At 37.0% G+C, this 17204-nt stretch overlaps 1 protein-coding gene across 9 annotated transcripts in view; it reads right to left on the reverse strand.

Moving 5' to 3' along the window:
* Positions 1 to 17204, reverse strand: part of MPP6 (membrane palmitoylated protein 6) — a 57248-nt gene that overhangs the window by 28729 nt on the left and 11315 nt on the right. The window contains exons 1-5 of one of the 9 annotated variants that reach the window (XM_029961825.1): positions 11290 to 11308; positions 10363 to 10521; positions 3082 to 3134; positions 1060 to 1155; positions 443 to 561 (exon numbers count right to left, since the gene is read on the reverse strand). In XM_029961825.1, coding sequence (XP_029817685.1) covers positions 443 to 559 — 117 coding nt within the window. In that variant the 5' untranslated portion in view covers positions 560 to 561; positions 1060 to 1155; positions 3082 to 3134; positions 10363 to 10521; positions 11290 to 11308. Of the gene's footprint in view, positions 1 to 442; positions 565 to 1059; positions 1156 to 3081; positions 3135 to 10362; positions 10522 to 11289; positions 11309 to 17204 lie in introns of those variants that run through there. The other 8 variants (XM_029961821.1, XM_029961822.1, XM_029961823.1 and 5 more) reach the window with 8 other exon arrangements.

Raw genomic sequence — 17204 nt, forward strand, 5'->3', positions numbered from 1 at the left:
AGTTTTGAGCTAAAGACAAAAAGAAAACTTGTTTACGCCACGGGAGAAGGAAGGTTACTGCTCTCACTTTTCATCTTTGGCAAAAATGCTAGAAATCAGAGGGCATATGGGTTTTGCACACAACAGTGGTTACAAGACTACATTAAAATTGACTGAGTCTAATTTCAAGTATTTTGACTTTTTTTCATAAATAATGTAACCACATTATTTCTGTAGTCTCTGAATTCTTCTTCTTTCTCTAGAATCTTACATATAACAATTAATCAGCATGCACAGAAATTATACTATACCAAATCTTCACCTTCAAGCTTGCCTTCTATTCTTTTAATAAGACATACCATACATGAAAGCCATTAACACCTCAATCCATACTCAATGTTCACACAATAATTTAAGAGTGAAAATATTTCCAGATTCTACTCAAAGCAGCAAGTTTAAATACCTTAGCAAGTGATCTTACGATAGGGTTTTCCATAATTCCTTTCAGAAAAATCAGGTCTATCTCTTCAGCGCCTGTTGATGTCGGCAGATCGGTAAGGTTGTCTAAGACCTGCTGCATGGCTGCTGACAAAACAAAAACAAAGAGTAAGTACTGACCAAAACAGGCTTCCATGAGGAGCAAAAGCTCTGGGAAACACCACAATATTAACTTTATAGATATTAAGCAGTCAAATACATCTCCTGAGAACAAAGGAACAGAATAGAAAAAGATCTTTTTTGTGTGTGTTTGACAGATGGAAATAAAGGATCTATCCAAACCCTGACCACCACATCAACTTAAACCCAGGCCTGGCACATTCCTTTCAAGACTCGCTACCACTTAAAGGTGGAAAAAACCAAACAAGTACAAACTATGTACAAGGTAAGCATAATCTTCCAAATACAATAAAAGCAACTCATTCACTACTCTTCTCATTTAATCCCTCTCTCAGAAGAAGTTTCCAGACCTTATACCTACACCAGCCAACTACAAGTTTTACAATGCTTGTATAGGCAGATTCATTGTTATTGAAATAATTTTTTTTTAAACCAAAAATTTGCTTCCAAGGCAGCTCTTACCTTGGGGACCCTTGTGTCCATCCCCACCAGTCCTTTACAACCAGTTCTGACTGGCACTAAGTGCAGATGCTAACACCAACCTGGTCCCACAGAACACTGCAATGGGAAGGATATCCTACAATGAGAAATGTATTGTGCCTGCCCAGTACCCTCAGTGGAGATTTTCCTGGCTATCAACAGACTTGCAGAGAGAACTGCAGCAGCTTGGGCGAGAATGAACAATATTGCCCAAGAAAAAGCCAGAAAATCCCACCATCCCAGCTGTCTTGTCCTAAGAAGAATTTGTTCTTGTTTTTAACTGCAGTTACATATACATGATCAGACACACAGACAGGTATACTAACAAAATCTCCTGTTGAGATCCCCAAGAAGATAAAAAGCCCTGGAACAACCACTGTGTTCTGCAATGCTCTGCATGTTGCAGAGCTGTATATACCAAGTGAATTAGAAAAGCTTATATGCCCCTTCTCCCACACAGGAATTTACCCTTAACTTTCCTCATTGCTTTATAATGAAAGCTATTATGAAACACTGCACAGTAACAGAACAAACAGCATTTCTAAACACCTACTTTCTGATTTCAATTCTTCCTAGAAAATTCCATCACGAGAAAAAAAATTCTGGCCATTCTTTCTGTCAAGTGGAACTGACTTTTCAATCAAATCATCTCATGTGTCACATTTTAAGTACAGCAGTGCATGTCAAAAGACTGCATTATTTTAAACGTGTTTTAGCCATACTTCTCGCTTCCAAAAAGTGAATTTTCTGTGAAACCATGAGTAGGAGGGAAAATGACACTTTATGCTTTCAGATTTTGAAGCAGTATTATTTCTACTTTATAACAAAGTGCTGTCAGCAATCACACATTACGTAAAGTCACTAAATTGCTTTGTAAACAGTCACAACTTCCTCAGACTAGGTATGTCCCACATCTTGACTAGTTCAGCTGCACATGCAATTGCCTTGTTTCATGTTTTCTCAGTTTCCAATTACAGACTCTTACTGTATAAGTCATGCAAGCTATAATATCTGCAGAAGTAGACAGATGTTTCTCATGAATTTACGTCATGTGTCAGGTGCTGCATAATACTGTGTTATAATAATAAGCTTTCTTTACATTTCTAACAGTTATGTAAACTGCTTCTAAAGGATTTCAGGTTAGCCTTTTGCTCCTATAAATAATCAGAGAAAATATAAAACTTCCTTCAGGACAAAGCATTCATCTCAACTGCCAGTTGCAATTCCGACACTTGATGGTGACAAAGGCATGCATAATACAGACATTCTTTACACATCTCCACGATAATAGGCTGTTTCTTACTTAAATCTTTCAGAATTCTGCCTATCTTAGAAAGATCAAATTAAAAAATAAAGTCCCTACATAAAAACTTTATAATCAATGATAAACTGTTAAGAGCAATATTAAGTTTCTTAAGAATGTCTTTCAACCTTTGTACAAGTACACTGGGTATTTTCAGAATAATATTTTATTTAATAAAGGTTTCACAAACATCTAGCATCAGAACTACTTAACTATATTTCGGCATTTTTGGAAAACAGTAACCAGCTTTATCAACATTCAGAGTTTAAAAAATCCACAAAGGCAGACTTGCATCCCAGGTCATCAAAACCCAAATCAGCTGTTTTCGGGAATATCTTCTTATTGCTTTGTGTCTGATGGTTGCCTTCTCTCATGGTACAGCCATAATGGCAAGAGTCTTCTTAGCTATCAGTACTGTTGCCTCAATATTAGAAAGTAAAACAAAGAAGCAGGAATAAGCAAATTGGTTACTTAAAGGTAACTCATTTACTCATCCTCGATTGCTTATGTTTAACACAGCAGGAGGCTCCCAATTGCCTCAGGATAGCTAATGTCCCATCTTAAAGGGAAGATCTTTCCCAGTAGTTGAATAAAAAAAATACTACTGTTAAGTACCCCTTTATTTTAGCCAGCTACAATGTTAAGCAAGAAATTTTTAAGAGAGAAAGCCTGACCTTCAACAAAGTCTTTGCACCTCTTACCTAGCACATGGTAGGCAGAGGAACATTTATATGCTTCACTGCTTTACATTCACCTGGCAAAAAAATTCAGAACATGATCAAATGTTATTTTTCAAAAAGTCACCAAGAGCATTTTCCAACAGGAATTATGTCAGCTGGTTTATATAAGAGGAATAGGCAACAAATACATGAGTACTTTTTGTGACAGACTAGACTAAGCATTTTAATTTCAGTGTTTTACATTTATTATGCAAGTCATAGTTCCCATTTAATGTGAAATGCTAATATTTGCTTACATGTGAAAATAACTTTGAAAGTCTAAGCAACGTACTGACCTACATATGCCTTAGATATTCATACATGTACTTTCAAACAATTTGATTTATCCAAAAACTATTTAAGGGCAGAGAAGGGAGGAGGTGAAGACACTTTGGGAAATGTATTATGGGCCCTCTTCTTGTGTATCTATTCAAAAGGCTTTTGTTTATTCATTTCTAGGGAAAAAAGATCTTATTAAAAAACAAACAGTGGGAGATATGTTGTTTCCAGGCTTAATTATAATGATCTTTCAGAATAATGTATACACACAAGGAATTTCAAGTAGCAGTCTTTTAAACTATTTCACTCTTTTCTTTCTGGGGTAAAGCCACCTTAGCACTTATTTTTGAGGAGCAGGAATGAAAGCTACATTTTACTTAAAAGATCAGGTCCTATCAAGCAAGAAACAGATGGAACTGAGGAGTTTAGAAACTACCAAATCTAAATACTCCATCAAAAACTGCCTTTTGAGCCTCACATCTCTTTTGTGGCAAATCCACCCTTGAAATGTTGACAGAAGTTACTCACTGGGGGAGTAGAAAGCCCTGTAGAATAAGGACTACATGAACAAACTGCATAAACCAGGTTGGCAGAAGTGCTCCTTGTTGTTGAATGCTTTGGTGTCCAATTAAAAGCTTTTTCTTCAGTGGAAAATTAATTGGGTCTCTCTTGCCCCATCATTTAGAGAAAACTAAGAACATACTAACTTTGAGAGCTCTACCATGCATCTCCTTCTCTCTCTGAAGACAAGCCTTCTTCTATATTCAAAGACCCATTTGCATAAAACTTTAAAGTCTCCTCACAAAACAAGAGGATTTGCTTTTTGAGGACAGTATGAGATAGGCGATGTTGACTACAGACCATCTAGGAACACAGGCATTACAAGAAACACACACTGACACAGCCTCCAGACACAACAGGATGAACCCAGCAGCAAAAACAGGCTCTCAGCTGAGGCACGGTGTTGAAATTAATCGATTCTTAGGAAACAGTGACAATAAAACTGAGTCTGACTTAGGATTCCTAAGAGAAAATGAGATTACAATGGGCCCCTCTCCACTCCAGCCCCTGGCTCTGATGACAGGGAACACACACAAACGCAGAATTAATTTCCACAGTCAATTTTCAAAGAACATTTTCATAACCATAGCAAGTTTAAAGCCTCAAGCAAGACTCAGCAGGAGCTACTGGTCTGCTGTGTACATGCACTGAACAATTTAATCCACTATGCACAGGACCCCATACTTGGGGAAACTAGTTTGTCAATTGTACCCCATATCAAAAAGGTAAAAGGGGGGAAGACATGTTAATTATCTCTGTGGCAAACAGCATGCATCCTGAGGCACAAGAATACAGAAATCCCACTTCCTAATGCAAAATTTACTAACCATAATTAACTCCTCCTAATTCACAAAGAGCTCTTCAGACAACCAAAGGATGCTTCAAAGGTTTAATCTACACACTGTACTTTACAATAGTAAATTCAGATCAAACAGAAGTAAAAGATCCTAAGATAACTCTTCTCTTCCTGTATTTGTAAGAAAAAGACAGGTTTTCACCAAGCTCTCAACTGTGATTCTTCTATCAAATTTGATTTTACTCTTTCTTTCAGTGCCTAATTCTCGTCTATATTAATTCTATGTAAAGGAAAGAGGAAGCATACATTTAAATAAATTTTCCAGATTTGCAGACAGAAGACAAATGTGTCACTCACTGGGGAAAATTAAAGCTTTCCAGAGTGAATACCTTGCACAGATTTTTTTAGCTCAGTTTCATTTTATTAGTCTCCAAGCTTACAAAATAACAGGAATGAAAAGAAAATTATGTATAATATATTTAAATAAACATGCATATTTATTTCCACATGGCCTACTCATCTGGCTAGGAAGGTATAATAAATACCTCAAGGACTATTGGTGAGGCAGATGCATCACACACAGTCTAGGAAATTAGATTAAAACCTGATCACATACAGAAACTTTGGAAATAGTTTCTTGTGTGACTTAAAACCTTTTCAAGCGGGATATATCAAAAAGAAAAGTTTCACAAGACACCAAATAAGCTCAGACAAAAGAAAATTAATTTGTAACTTCTCTAGCCCTTAACCAATGAAAACACTAACTTTTTCCCATTTGCATTCATGGTTTTAAAATAACGGATTTATGCTTTAAAATAAGGCAAAAAAAAAAAAAAAGCTATTTTGTGTTGGCCACTTCTCTCCCCAGTTATAAAGTATAGTATTTTTGGCAATCTAGAAAAAGAGTACCTATGGATGAGGTAACATTTTGAGAACATGTAACAAATTCATTCACTAACAGACTATTGACCGAGAGTGTATGAAACACTAACAAAGCTGTCTGTTACTACTGCTAGAAACCAGATTTTAACATAAGTCTCTGGGAAAGCATTATGCAGTGAGGACATACAACATTATGTTTGTGTTTTCACAGCCAGCAGCTGTATCCACTGAGCAGAGATCACATTCAGCAACTGCTCCAGAGAAGCACTACAGAAGTGATGGACCACTGCAGCTCAGCTCCTCTGCTTCTCCTTATAGGGTACAAATTAGTTACACCTAATCCCACACACCTTGCTGACTGTAGTAGGGTACAACAGCACTTGGGCTCTCAAGCATCCACAGACTTTGCATCTACTATTTGACAGTGTTGGGCCAGTGCCACTCCAGCCCTGCAGCCAGCCACCTTAACTCAGACATTCCTGGGCAGCAGTCCACTGTAACAGGCACCTTTTCCAAACAGGACCCCTTCCTCATGCAGTAAATACAGTACATCTCTAGAAAGACAATAAGATTGCTTATTGAAGGAAGTTGTCTGCAGCATGCACACTGTACTGACTGCATAATCACATACGGCAATGAATTTGCAAAGGAAGAAGGAAAGTCTAATTGATAAGGATGAGTGTTCTGGATATTCAAATTCTGCCCACTGAATTTTCGCATGTTGAAAAGAAATAACATAAATGCTTAGAAATGTTTGCTAATCTTTTTAGTTCATTTTTTCCAAGTCTACTGGCAACCAAGATGGAGCTATTTTAGCATAGCTATAAATAGAAGCTCGAGCAGTTCCTACCCTTATCAAACCTGGCTCAATCTTACAAGCCCACTTTTCATGACTGTGAAGGTCACAAAAGCTGTGGGGAAGAGCGAACAACCCTTTCTCATCCTGAACACTGCAGACATACTTCTTTCAGGCTGTGAAGTTTGTCTAAAAAAAGAAGAAGCAAAAATTTTCTGATGAACAGATGGACCACACAGCTGCATCTTTTGGAAAGAAAAGCTCTATTTAAAAATTATCTCAGCAAAGATAAAAAGGGAACAAAGCATCACAACTCCAAAATCAGCAGAATTAAAAGGTTAAGTATTATTTGAATACATATATCATGACAAACAATAAGATATTGATAAGAGATACACTAAAATCCAGTATTGCAGAAATTGTTAGACTTCTTTTTCTTAAAGGATTGCAAAGAAAAATATTTCATAAAGTATAAAGACAATTAACTTGATGCTCACTAAGCTTGATGCTTTGAAGATAAGCCTATACAGGTGTTAAGTATTACCACATTTTCTGACTTTTTTTAATGAGAGGAAGACTGATGCAAGCCTCAGGCACAGATGTGATTAACTGAGGAAGCACACACATGCATACACACACAAGTGTGCAGAATATAGAAGGCATTTAGTGCAAAATCTTCTTTCATTTTAGCTATGGATGTTAGGAAAGTATATGATGATGTCACACAAAAACTACTGTACTTTAAATGAATACTAGGACATGCCCCAGGAGAAATTTCAATTTTGCTGAAGAAAGACTGTACTACCCTTAGTTCTCCAATTACTTTAGTAGTTCAAGTACTGGAGAATATTTTAAAACAGATTTTTAAATGAAGGCAAAACACATTCAGTGGATACGCAGTTTAAGATACTACTTTGTACTCAAAATTTTAGTACAAATTCAACAAAGTTTCAGGATGTATCCTGCACTCCACTAGACATAGAGTAGGCTGAGCTTATTGCATCACATCAATCATCCTCCCTACTATTTGCAAGCAGCAGCTGGATGAAGAAACTTGTATTCTCTGCAGTCACTCTGGTAATCAATGCCAGTATTTATGAAGTCCAAAATGCCAGCAAAACAGATGCAACAAAGCAAGTACATCTTTTGAAGTATTTCTTCCTCTAATGTGCACCCTTCCAAATTAATCAAAGCTTTGTATCTCTATATTTCTGCCACAGGACTCAAAATTATTTATCTGTTGCAGGAGGACAGAGCCTGAAGATAGCAAAACTGACAAAATACTAACATAAGTAAAGACCACAGTTACCCACAGGAACAAGTTTTGTGTAACAAACAAACAAAAACAAACAAACAAAATATCAGTTTATTATACCACTTTTCTTGGTGGAAAACTTGAGGCAAAGCCATGCAGAACTATCTATACAGTTTCATTCCATTAAAAAATTCAAGCCCGGGCCAACTAAAACTCAAATAATTTCTTCCTCAATTAGATCCCTTCTTCACACATGTCCAAAAACTAGACCTGAAGAGAAAAGAATGAACACCCTTCCAAAGGGAAGCAGAATTCCACTCCAACTGTTACATCCTTGCAACTTGTTGCTGGCCTCCAATCAACACGGTCTTAGTGCATAAAGGCAGGCTGTATGTTGGCCCCACTTCTGAGACCAGGCACCAACAGCAACTGGTTCAAGTTCTGCTATGAACATGTTTTTTCAACCATCTGCACTTTCAGCTGGGCAAGCATAGTCAAAGAAGAAAGCTAAAATTCACAAGGGTTGTAACATACTCTACTGTCTGTGTAGATGTCATGGTTCAGAACATTACTTATAGAAGTATTTTATAATGTGGTTTGTGCACATCTGCAAACAAGACAATGTACTTTTAATAAACAAAATTAGATATTCCACTGTATAGTAAAGTAACAACACTGTGCACCTCCAGAGACCTATGAGGAATTTGATTACCAGAGATGTTGCTGATTCCACTGTCACTTGCATCTCAGGGGTACTTGTATCCTTCAATCTGAAAGGACTTGATCACTCAACAGACTCTCAGGAGGATACCATTAAAAACAATCCACACTTCAGATACCTGGGTGTTTCCTTAATCTTGGTAATCTAGGAAATCTAGCTTTAACAATTCTTTTTGGTTCCTGTTCCCAAACCAATTTTTTTTATATCTCAGTTCTCATTCTTCTAACCTAAAGAGGGCAATTTTCTGCCCTACAGAGGACAACTTCTCCACTCCTATACTGACCAGGAAAGAAGCAAGCCTAGCATGACTTCCCTGTACCTCTTCCACTATGCACCTTTTTTCAATACAGTCAGAACTGTGCAAAATATTTTAGACGAGAGTCTCATGAGTGCCTTGCCCAGCACTCGAAATCTTCCCTTTCTACTGAGACAGACAGATAATAAGATCTATTTTGTCCTTCTTAGAGTTATATCATACTGTCAAGCTTAATCTCCTGGTCTGTCACAAAACAGTATAAAACATCATTTTGAACCTCACTCTTCTCCAAACCTGACACTTGTAGCTGAACAAAGTGTCTTCTTTCTTCAGTGAAAACACTACAAGTATATTTTGTCCACTACTGTTACTCTAGGCTTCAAATCAGTTCTTGGCACTTTGGTTTTGATCCTCTTTTGCTTTAGTGAAAATGCTTCGACAACAAAATCCACCAGAAACCACACATCATCCAGATACTACTGTTGCTTTAAACACAACTTCCTTCTACAGCTTTATGTGTAGGAGCCATTGAGGAATTCTAACAATAAGGAATTTTATGATGAAGAGTTTTGATATCAAGTGAAGCAAGGCTGTATTATAACACATTCTCAGACTTATTTCATAACAACAGCAGAATGCTTTTCTAAATGAAAGCATCCAAACACAGCACTTTCAGAATCTGATTGCTCCATTATGATTCAGCCACTTCAAAAACTACACCTATGCCCTTTTAACACATCACACCCATATATTAACATTTCATGCATGCCCTATTTCAGGCTTCTGCTCCTGTGAAGTACTTATTAAATTATCCTTTTCAACCCAAAACACTGGAGTATTTAAATTAGATACATATCAATGCATGCCAAAAAATATTTCTGAGATTCTATTATAGATGCTACACAAACATTTGAAAACTGCTCAATAAATGTAGATGCAGAAAACAGAAATATGAGACAGCTTTTTGGAGCACAAAATAAATTAAAGCACTTTACAAAATATTTAGACTATTTCAACATATTCTTTAATAAAGAATGAAAAATATATTTGATTATATCTAGCCCATTTTACTATAGAGGGAAGAAGACCCACCATACAGAACTTCCATAGGGAAGTTTTCAGTTAATTCAGAATCAACTTAATTTCATCCGATTTTCCGCTGCATCCCAGTTTGAAGGTGAAAATTTAAGACAGGAGTGAATCTACAAAATTTATAAATTTTAAATTCAATTATCTCTGTCCCAGGACCTCAGTTTTCAATTTTACATGATTATTTTCCAGGAGTTTCACTTGTAGTTCATCCCTAAGCTCTAATGCTCCCACTTCCACTAAACTAATCTCTCTCAAGCAAGCACTCCCCATCTCTGTCCAAACAAACTTAATAGGAAGCAATAAAAGCAATTTGCTAAATTAATGATGTTATAGTTCAGGGTGACTTGCGAAAGGAAAAGAGAAAAATGTTTACTCTGCTACCCTTGTCATATGACACAGTTCTTGTTTATTCTAAGGACACAGCTAAAGCTTTACCTAAAAAGAAAATTTCCAAAACACACTTGGAATGTTAGCAGTGATGTAGTAGACATAAAATGGCTTTTCCAAATTTGTTTGCAGAACAACACTGCTGATGTTTCTAAATAATGGAAAAAATACCACATAAAACCTTTGTAATTTAACACAGAGATGGCAAAACATGATGGCTTGTTAAAGGTTTACTGACCTGTAGGAATGCCCAAAACACATCTCTGTCCTTCCCTAGTTAAGAGACTTTATTCTAAACTTTTCTTTCAATTTAATGCAGTTGAGATTTACACAATTGCATATTCTTTATCCTCAGCAGTCACTTCCTTTAGTCCTTTGAAGGGTATGTTCCAGAACCCTGGAAAAGGAATGAAAAGATCACCTTGACACTCGTATTTTGAAGGGAACTGAAAAACTCCATGCAGTAAGTCACACTGCCCTTAGTCTTGTATTTCACCTTCTGAACTACTTCTGCACATTATGCTATCAGGATTTATTTACGATTGCAAATGCTTAATGAGAAGTGGGAAATCTAATTTCAATTTAATAATATCTCGGCACAATAACAAGGGGGGAAAGTTTTTTCTAGTGGTCTCAGGGCAGCTTGCATTAAGAACTACATGTTTTTAAGGAAATTGCCACTTTGAATGTTCACCACCTTCACTCTAAAGCCAATTTCCCAATCACTGCCGTAACCCCTGAATGACACTTTTCTGTGTGTATAAGGTGGGCACAGGGAGTGAAACTGCAAAGGGTATCTTCTAAATGGCACATGATGCATACTGACATGTTGGAAATTTTCTACTCCATCCCCTCAGAATACCAAGTTTGGTTTCATTAAGTTTTGCCTAGGAACTTCTGAATTTTTAGTCATGTACCTTGTCACCTCAACTGAAGTTCTCAACCAGAGAACTTTTAAGTAAAGGCTTACAGTGAATAACTTTTGGCCAAATAGTTACAATTTTTCTAATTACACAATGAGTTTTAAACATTGTTCCATTCCACTGTTTCTTTGGAAAGCCTTGGCTGCCTTTGAGTTTCACATTGCCCACCAGGAATCTCACTTCAGTTTATTTCTCTTCCCTGATAGCAGTAATTATTCAAGTATATAGTTCCACTCACTCACTTTACACAAATCACTCGATTACTGTTGCACAAGCCAAGCACTGCACATTTTCAGTTCAAATGTTTTCTTTTCTTTTTTTTTCCCAAAAGAAGTACTGACAAATGTAAAGACAGCTGAACTTTTCTTCTTGGACAAGAAGAAACTCAGTGAAGAATCATGTCTGTCGAGGCTTTTTATCATTTTCTGAGACAGGCAAATTGCTGTAAATCTGGAAGTAGAGATGTCTAAAACTACAACTTTTGCTTATTACATGATGTCTTTTACAATGTCTTCTCTTGTAAAAATAAGGTCATGATGGAACTTGGCTTTTTGACCGCATCTGAACCATGAGAAAGTCTACAGAGGGGAAAAAAAAATGAAAAAGTTTTAAGATAACGTCTTTCTTGACTTTAAACTGCAATTGCTGCTTCTTAAAAGCAGCTCATATACATCCTCATACACTCTCTTCAAATCTATTTATGCTGAAGCAATAAAGGCCACGTTATCTTGGCTTTCACTCAAGTCCCCTTGTTTTGTTGTTTCCTCAGACTGCTTAGGGGTCTCAGAGAAAGGGATGGGAGAAGAGAAGAGCAGAAGATACAAGTACAAGCAAGAACCTCACTGGTTTTTGACAACAGAACCTCTCAGATTCACACAAGTTGTGAGGCCCAGTTACCTGGGTATCAGCAGCCAGAACCACTTACTAATACCATCAACAGAAAAGAGCTGGAAAGGACTCCTTAAATAGCCTATTAAAGTCCTCCCATGAACAATCAGAAATGGTAGGTTAGGGACCCTGATTCTCTGTCCCCAGCTTTGGAATTTCATTGCAATACATAAATAATTCCATGTTTCAGCTTTTCCACAAGAGGGTTTTATGAAGTCTGGGTCCTGACCTGGAAAAGAGCAATTGCTTTGCCAACCACCTTCAGCATGGCAGTTGAGAGGACTGCCTCCTCACACTCTGTGAGTTCTCAGAGCAGTCAGTCCCATTCATGGTAGTTTCTGTTTATTATACTCCCCACTAAATTCCTCTTTCCCAGAAGAGTATTGGCCCTGAGAGCAATATAAAAGGAGAGCAGTGTAACCTCCTACAGATAAATTGGTTCTTTGGACACAACTAGCTTTAAGACTGTGGAATAATTTAACATGAAATTACCCACAAGTTCCCAAGAAAACTTGAAAGGGCAACGACGTCTTTTTCCATAATGCTAAGATACAATGCTCCCTGGGTGTTACAAGGTCAAAACCACATTAATGACATTCATAACTTATGGCAACAAAGAAAACAAGTCCTATCTCAGCAGAGAGGTTACGCAGCGCACAAGGTAACAAGAAACAGATGGAGTAGTCACTGTCTCGTGCAAATTTGGCACTGAAGTCAAATGGTCCCATTCTTCCTTAGAATTTTGAAAGGTCTGAAACAAAACATAGCCTAAGAATGCATTTTCAGAAAATGTAAATTCATCTTTGTAGAAAGGAAATTAATCTGTTCAATTATTTTTCAAATAATCAACTGTATTTCTTTTGTTTTCCACTACACTGTTCCTGAAGACATGCCCAAAACCCAAATGAAATCTTGATTTTGCTTCAAGTATTCAGAAACCCTGGTTGTTAACATGGCCCCCAGCAGACCTGTAAACATTCCACTTGTCATGTGGTTCAGGAACAAGTCCTACACTCAGGACAGAATCTAGCTGACTCTCTCTACTCAAAGAGCAGCTGATATTTTTAAGTACCCAGGCTTGCACTTCCCTAAATCAACAGAACCTGATAGCTCAGCTACATGCATCCTACCAGTTAGCTACAAGTCCGTGCTAAGCTGCAAGGTCACATGCTAGACTTTAGCTTGGTTTTTGGTCCAGTGATGAGGGAAAAGTAGGTTGAACAAACAGATCTAATAAAGTAAACCCCATGCAGGTAGACTGCCAGAACATCCATCCCTGGACAGATCCAGTGGCACAATAACAAAGGCACAAACCCAGCAGCCTGGCAAGCAACCACTGGATTGCAGGTCTACCTGCTATCATCAATCTGCACGTAGAGAGATGCATTAGAAGCATCAGATCTTCATGTTGAAACTCCCTTTGGAATGATTAGTTTGGAAGAGACCTTAGCAATAATAACACCATATTGCTTAGAGATTTATTTTTTATTTTCATTAGCATAATAGCCTTTCTACAAATCAAGCTTACTGAGGGCACCGAGTATTTCTCTACAGAAACCTGTCATGGTAGAAAATAGCAACCACATTTGATCCCATAGGAAGGAATTTGTGTTCAATGACTGAAGCAGTTGAAACATGAAAGAAGCTTTCTCAATTGCAGAAACTCTGGCAGAGATTCTGTTTTTCCAAATACAGTGTCAGGATTTAAATACCACATCACTTCTCAGCACAAGTTCAGACCCAGACAAGCCAACTTTCACACAGAAGGAATCAACACTTGCCTTTTAATACCAAAGAGACTGGTTTGAATGAGCTCCTGCCAGTAGTTCAAAAAAGAAGCCAGGTGTCTGTACTGAAAAATTCTTTTCACAAATTAATTACCATCCCCCTGTTCAGAACAATGGACATCAAGGGCTATGAAGGATAAAGATACAATCAAGCATGCATTGCGTTGGCTCAACACAGGATTAAATTATGGCTGAAAGGGTAGAGAATTAAATAGTCTCATGATAATTTTTTTATATACATTCTAAGTACTTGAAATTCACAATGCAATTACATAAATTTCACATGTCCTCAAAACCAATCTTCCTGTGCTAAATAATTGAATTGTTAGCATATCAAACAAGTCAAAGCAGAGTGCACCAAAAAGCCCTGTAATTTCCTGGTTTCGTGAGCAAACCAGAAACTTCAATATAAACTGAAAAACATTTTCATCCATTCTGAACACAATACTAACAAGAGGATACTGTAGAACCCTTCCCCTAAAGACTTTTTACCAAAGCCTTACAGATAAAGCACTGCCTGTCAGTTTTCCTAATTCTTTAATGAAGTCCATCACTCAGCAGACAGTTCTTGTTCCAGACAGACACCTGAACCTACCCAGGTATCTTTTTGTGATGAAGGAACATTCACACAGTGCTGCATGTGCACACATGTCAGAGCTCTTATTTTAAATTATCAGGAAGACTATCTTAAGTTCAAGACTTAATAAAATAATCAATACAGTAATTCTACCAGCCTTGCTCTTCAGTTATGGGGCTTTCTAAGAACAGGTGGATACAGATTTTTCTGTATGACAGATACAGAAAAACAATGCAAAGACTGACAAGATGAGAAGTGCACAGTGCAGCACAGCTGCAAGACTCTATCACAAATTTGAAGCATGGAAACATCACTGCAACTGCATCCGAGACATTCTTGCTTTCCCCAAACATTTTTACTTGAATCTACAGCACTCACAGCAAATCCAATAACATGAAGTGTCCTATGACTTCTGAGGAAGGGAAACAGATTCCACAAAAGACACATACCACCACAAGAGCATCCCAAACAAACTTACAGACATACCACTCCTGACACTTCGTAAAAGATGCCTCTAGAAAAACTGACTTTAATCCTTGAAGGATTTTTGGATTATATTTTGGAAGGGGTGGAAAATATATTTTAATGAATTTAAACACCACCGAGATGCAGAAATTCAAGATCATCTTAGAGTCAGATTATCTCTCATGGTTTTTTTTACAGTCATCTTCTCCACCAGCCATCATAACATATGCATATGCACACACCTCAACATCAGTGTTTAAAACATTTAGTCAAAATTTAAACCCTACCATACACAGAAGAGTTGGTCATCTCTCCGACACATAAATAAATAAAACTTAAATTTTGTTTGAGACTCAAAGTCCCAAACACTTATTTAATAGTGAATTATTTGAAAATTTATTGAATAAAAGGGAAAAAATGGCTAGAAAGCAGGCAACACATTATGATGAAGTTAGAAAAACTAGATACAACAAAAGGAATAGATCAGAAGAAAAAAGAAAAAATGTGAAATGTCTAATGATATGTTCCAGCTGATGGCCCAGGAAACCATGCCTGGTCTGTCCTTTTTGTACACAGTCTAGCACAAAACATGGTGCTTACACCATGCTGGAAGGGGTGTTTAAATGGCACTGTCACCTGCTCCCCCTGTCTTCATGTACACAGCCTGGCACTTTTACCTGGAAGATGACATTACACTTCTTCCTTGATGAGAAAGAAAGAGAGGTTCCCAAAGCTGAGTAGGTTCAACTTGCCACTCATTGTGCTCCTCTTTCAGCCTGCTGACTTTAAAAAAGTTGGGTTAGACAATATTACAGAGAAGTGGAATTTGCTAAAATACTATTGGAAAGCATTTAATTGTATGTTTGCCTGCAAGCAAGCAAGTAGTCCCTGTGACTTCAAAGTTAAGGCATCTGTTAAAGTTGGTTTAGGGAATTATTCCAGGAAAAAAAAAGCAAAAAGGAAGTGACCTACTTGAATGAAAGACTCATTCGGAGGTTTATATGTTCAGATCCCCTCAAAATAGGCTGACAAGAGGTATTTGCATATATTTCCTTAAGTACAAACTGTGAAATGTCACACAGTGTAAGTCTTGATTAACCCATTTGGTTCATATATTCTCAAGATATTTTCCACTCTCCTTCCATTCATTGCATATTTCTGTTCACTCAAGAAAGTACTCCTAATGTTTCCGAAGTATACAAAAATGCTTAAGAAACAGCAGAAAACCAAAATGGCAGCTTAGCTGCATAGAAACCATGAGCAGTTTGATTAAAAAGAACCTGTGCTGTAGACATTTAGAGACTTTTCTAACAGTTTAAATTCTATTTTAAAGTAACATAGTGAGGACCTAGAGTCCTCATGACTCCTCACTTCTTTTGCCTTCCTCTTCTTTGTAACTCAGCTGAAGCTGCCAATGAACTCTAAAACGTATGTAACAGAAGCTTTAGCAGGATTCTAATTTTGGTCACAGATAACCAAGTATAGCAATTCTAGACAATATTAGCTGAGATTTATGATGCATTCAACATCTTCAGATGCGCAAGAGTATTTTTGGGCATCACTTGAAAAGACAATATTCAATGTATAGCTGGTAAATTTTACTTCTCTTTTTTCTCCTATTTCTATATAAGAAGTATATGCATGCTGCACTTTATATCAATTTTTTTCTGAAGGATCTATTTCTTCAGCAAGAGAAAACACAAGTCTGTTCAAGTCTCACTTACTATACCTGGTTTTGAGAACAGAAGTTAGCTATACCATCGTCTTTTCTCTGAGGAAGACGTACCAATAATTAGAGGAAAACCTGCCCTCCTAGTGCAACTTGGGATAAAAAAATTCAGTCAATTTTTTCTGAACTCTATTGTTACATTATTTCTAAACTAAATTAAAAAAAACCCACCATAATTATTTGTTTGTTTTACCTACCACTATCAAAATCTCTTCTCCCAAGAAGAAAGAGTACCTCCAAAAGCTTAGATCAAGTTCTTAGTAATGGAACTGCTCTTGGTTTTATACACATACCAACTCAAGTTAAGCCTGAGAGCTTCTGCATTCCATTTAGGCCAAACTGGAGGTTTGCCAGTGATTACACTTCTTCTTAAAAGGTAGTAGGAAAGTCAGCTTGAAAAAGTATTTTTTAAAACTTTTTTAGACAACTGTATTGGGACAGTGCTTCTTTATTGCCTCTTCAACCAACTGATGAAGGGATCAAACATGAGAACCTTGACTTTTACCAACAAATGAAAAGATAACAGAGTGAAAAATAAGAGGAAAGAGCTCCTTACAGTTCTCTGAGTCCTTGATACCACATTTCCAACAGGTAGTACAAACTATCTCTATAGTGCTATGCTGTTATTCTGCTTGGATTCTAAGATCTCACATTAAGTAGATTTCACTGAACAAAATACATCTCCTGTTCATTGTTAACACAAGGAGGTCT

The sequence above is a fragment of the Manacus vitellinus genome, unplaced genomic scaffold (genome assembly GCF_001715985.3).
Source record: "Manacus vitellinus isolate BGI_N305 unplaced genomic scaffold, ASM171598v3 scaffold_3_pilon, whole genome shotgun sequence".
NCBI lineage: Eukaryota > Metazoa > Chordata > Aves > Passeriformes > Pipridae > Manacus > Manacus vitellinus.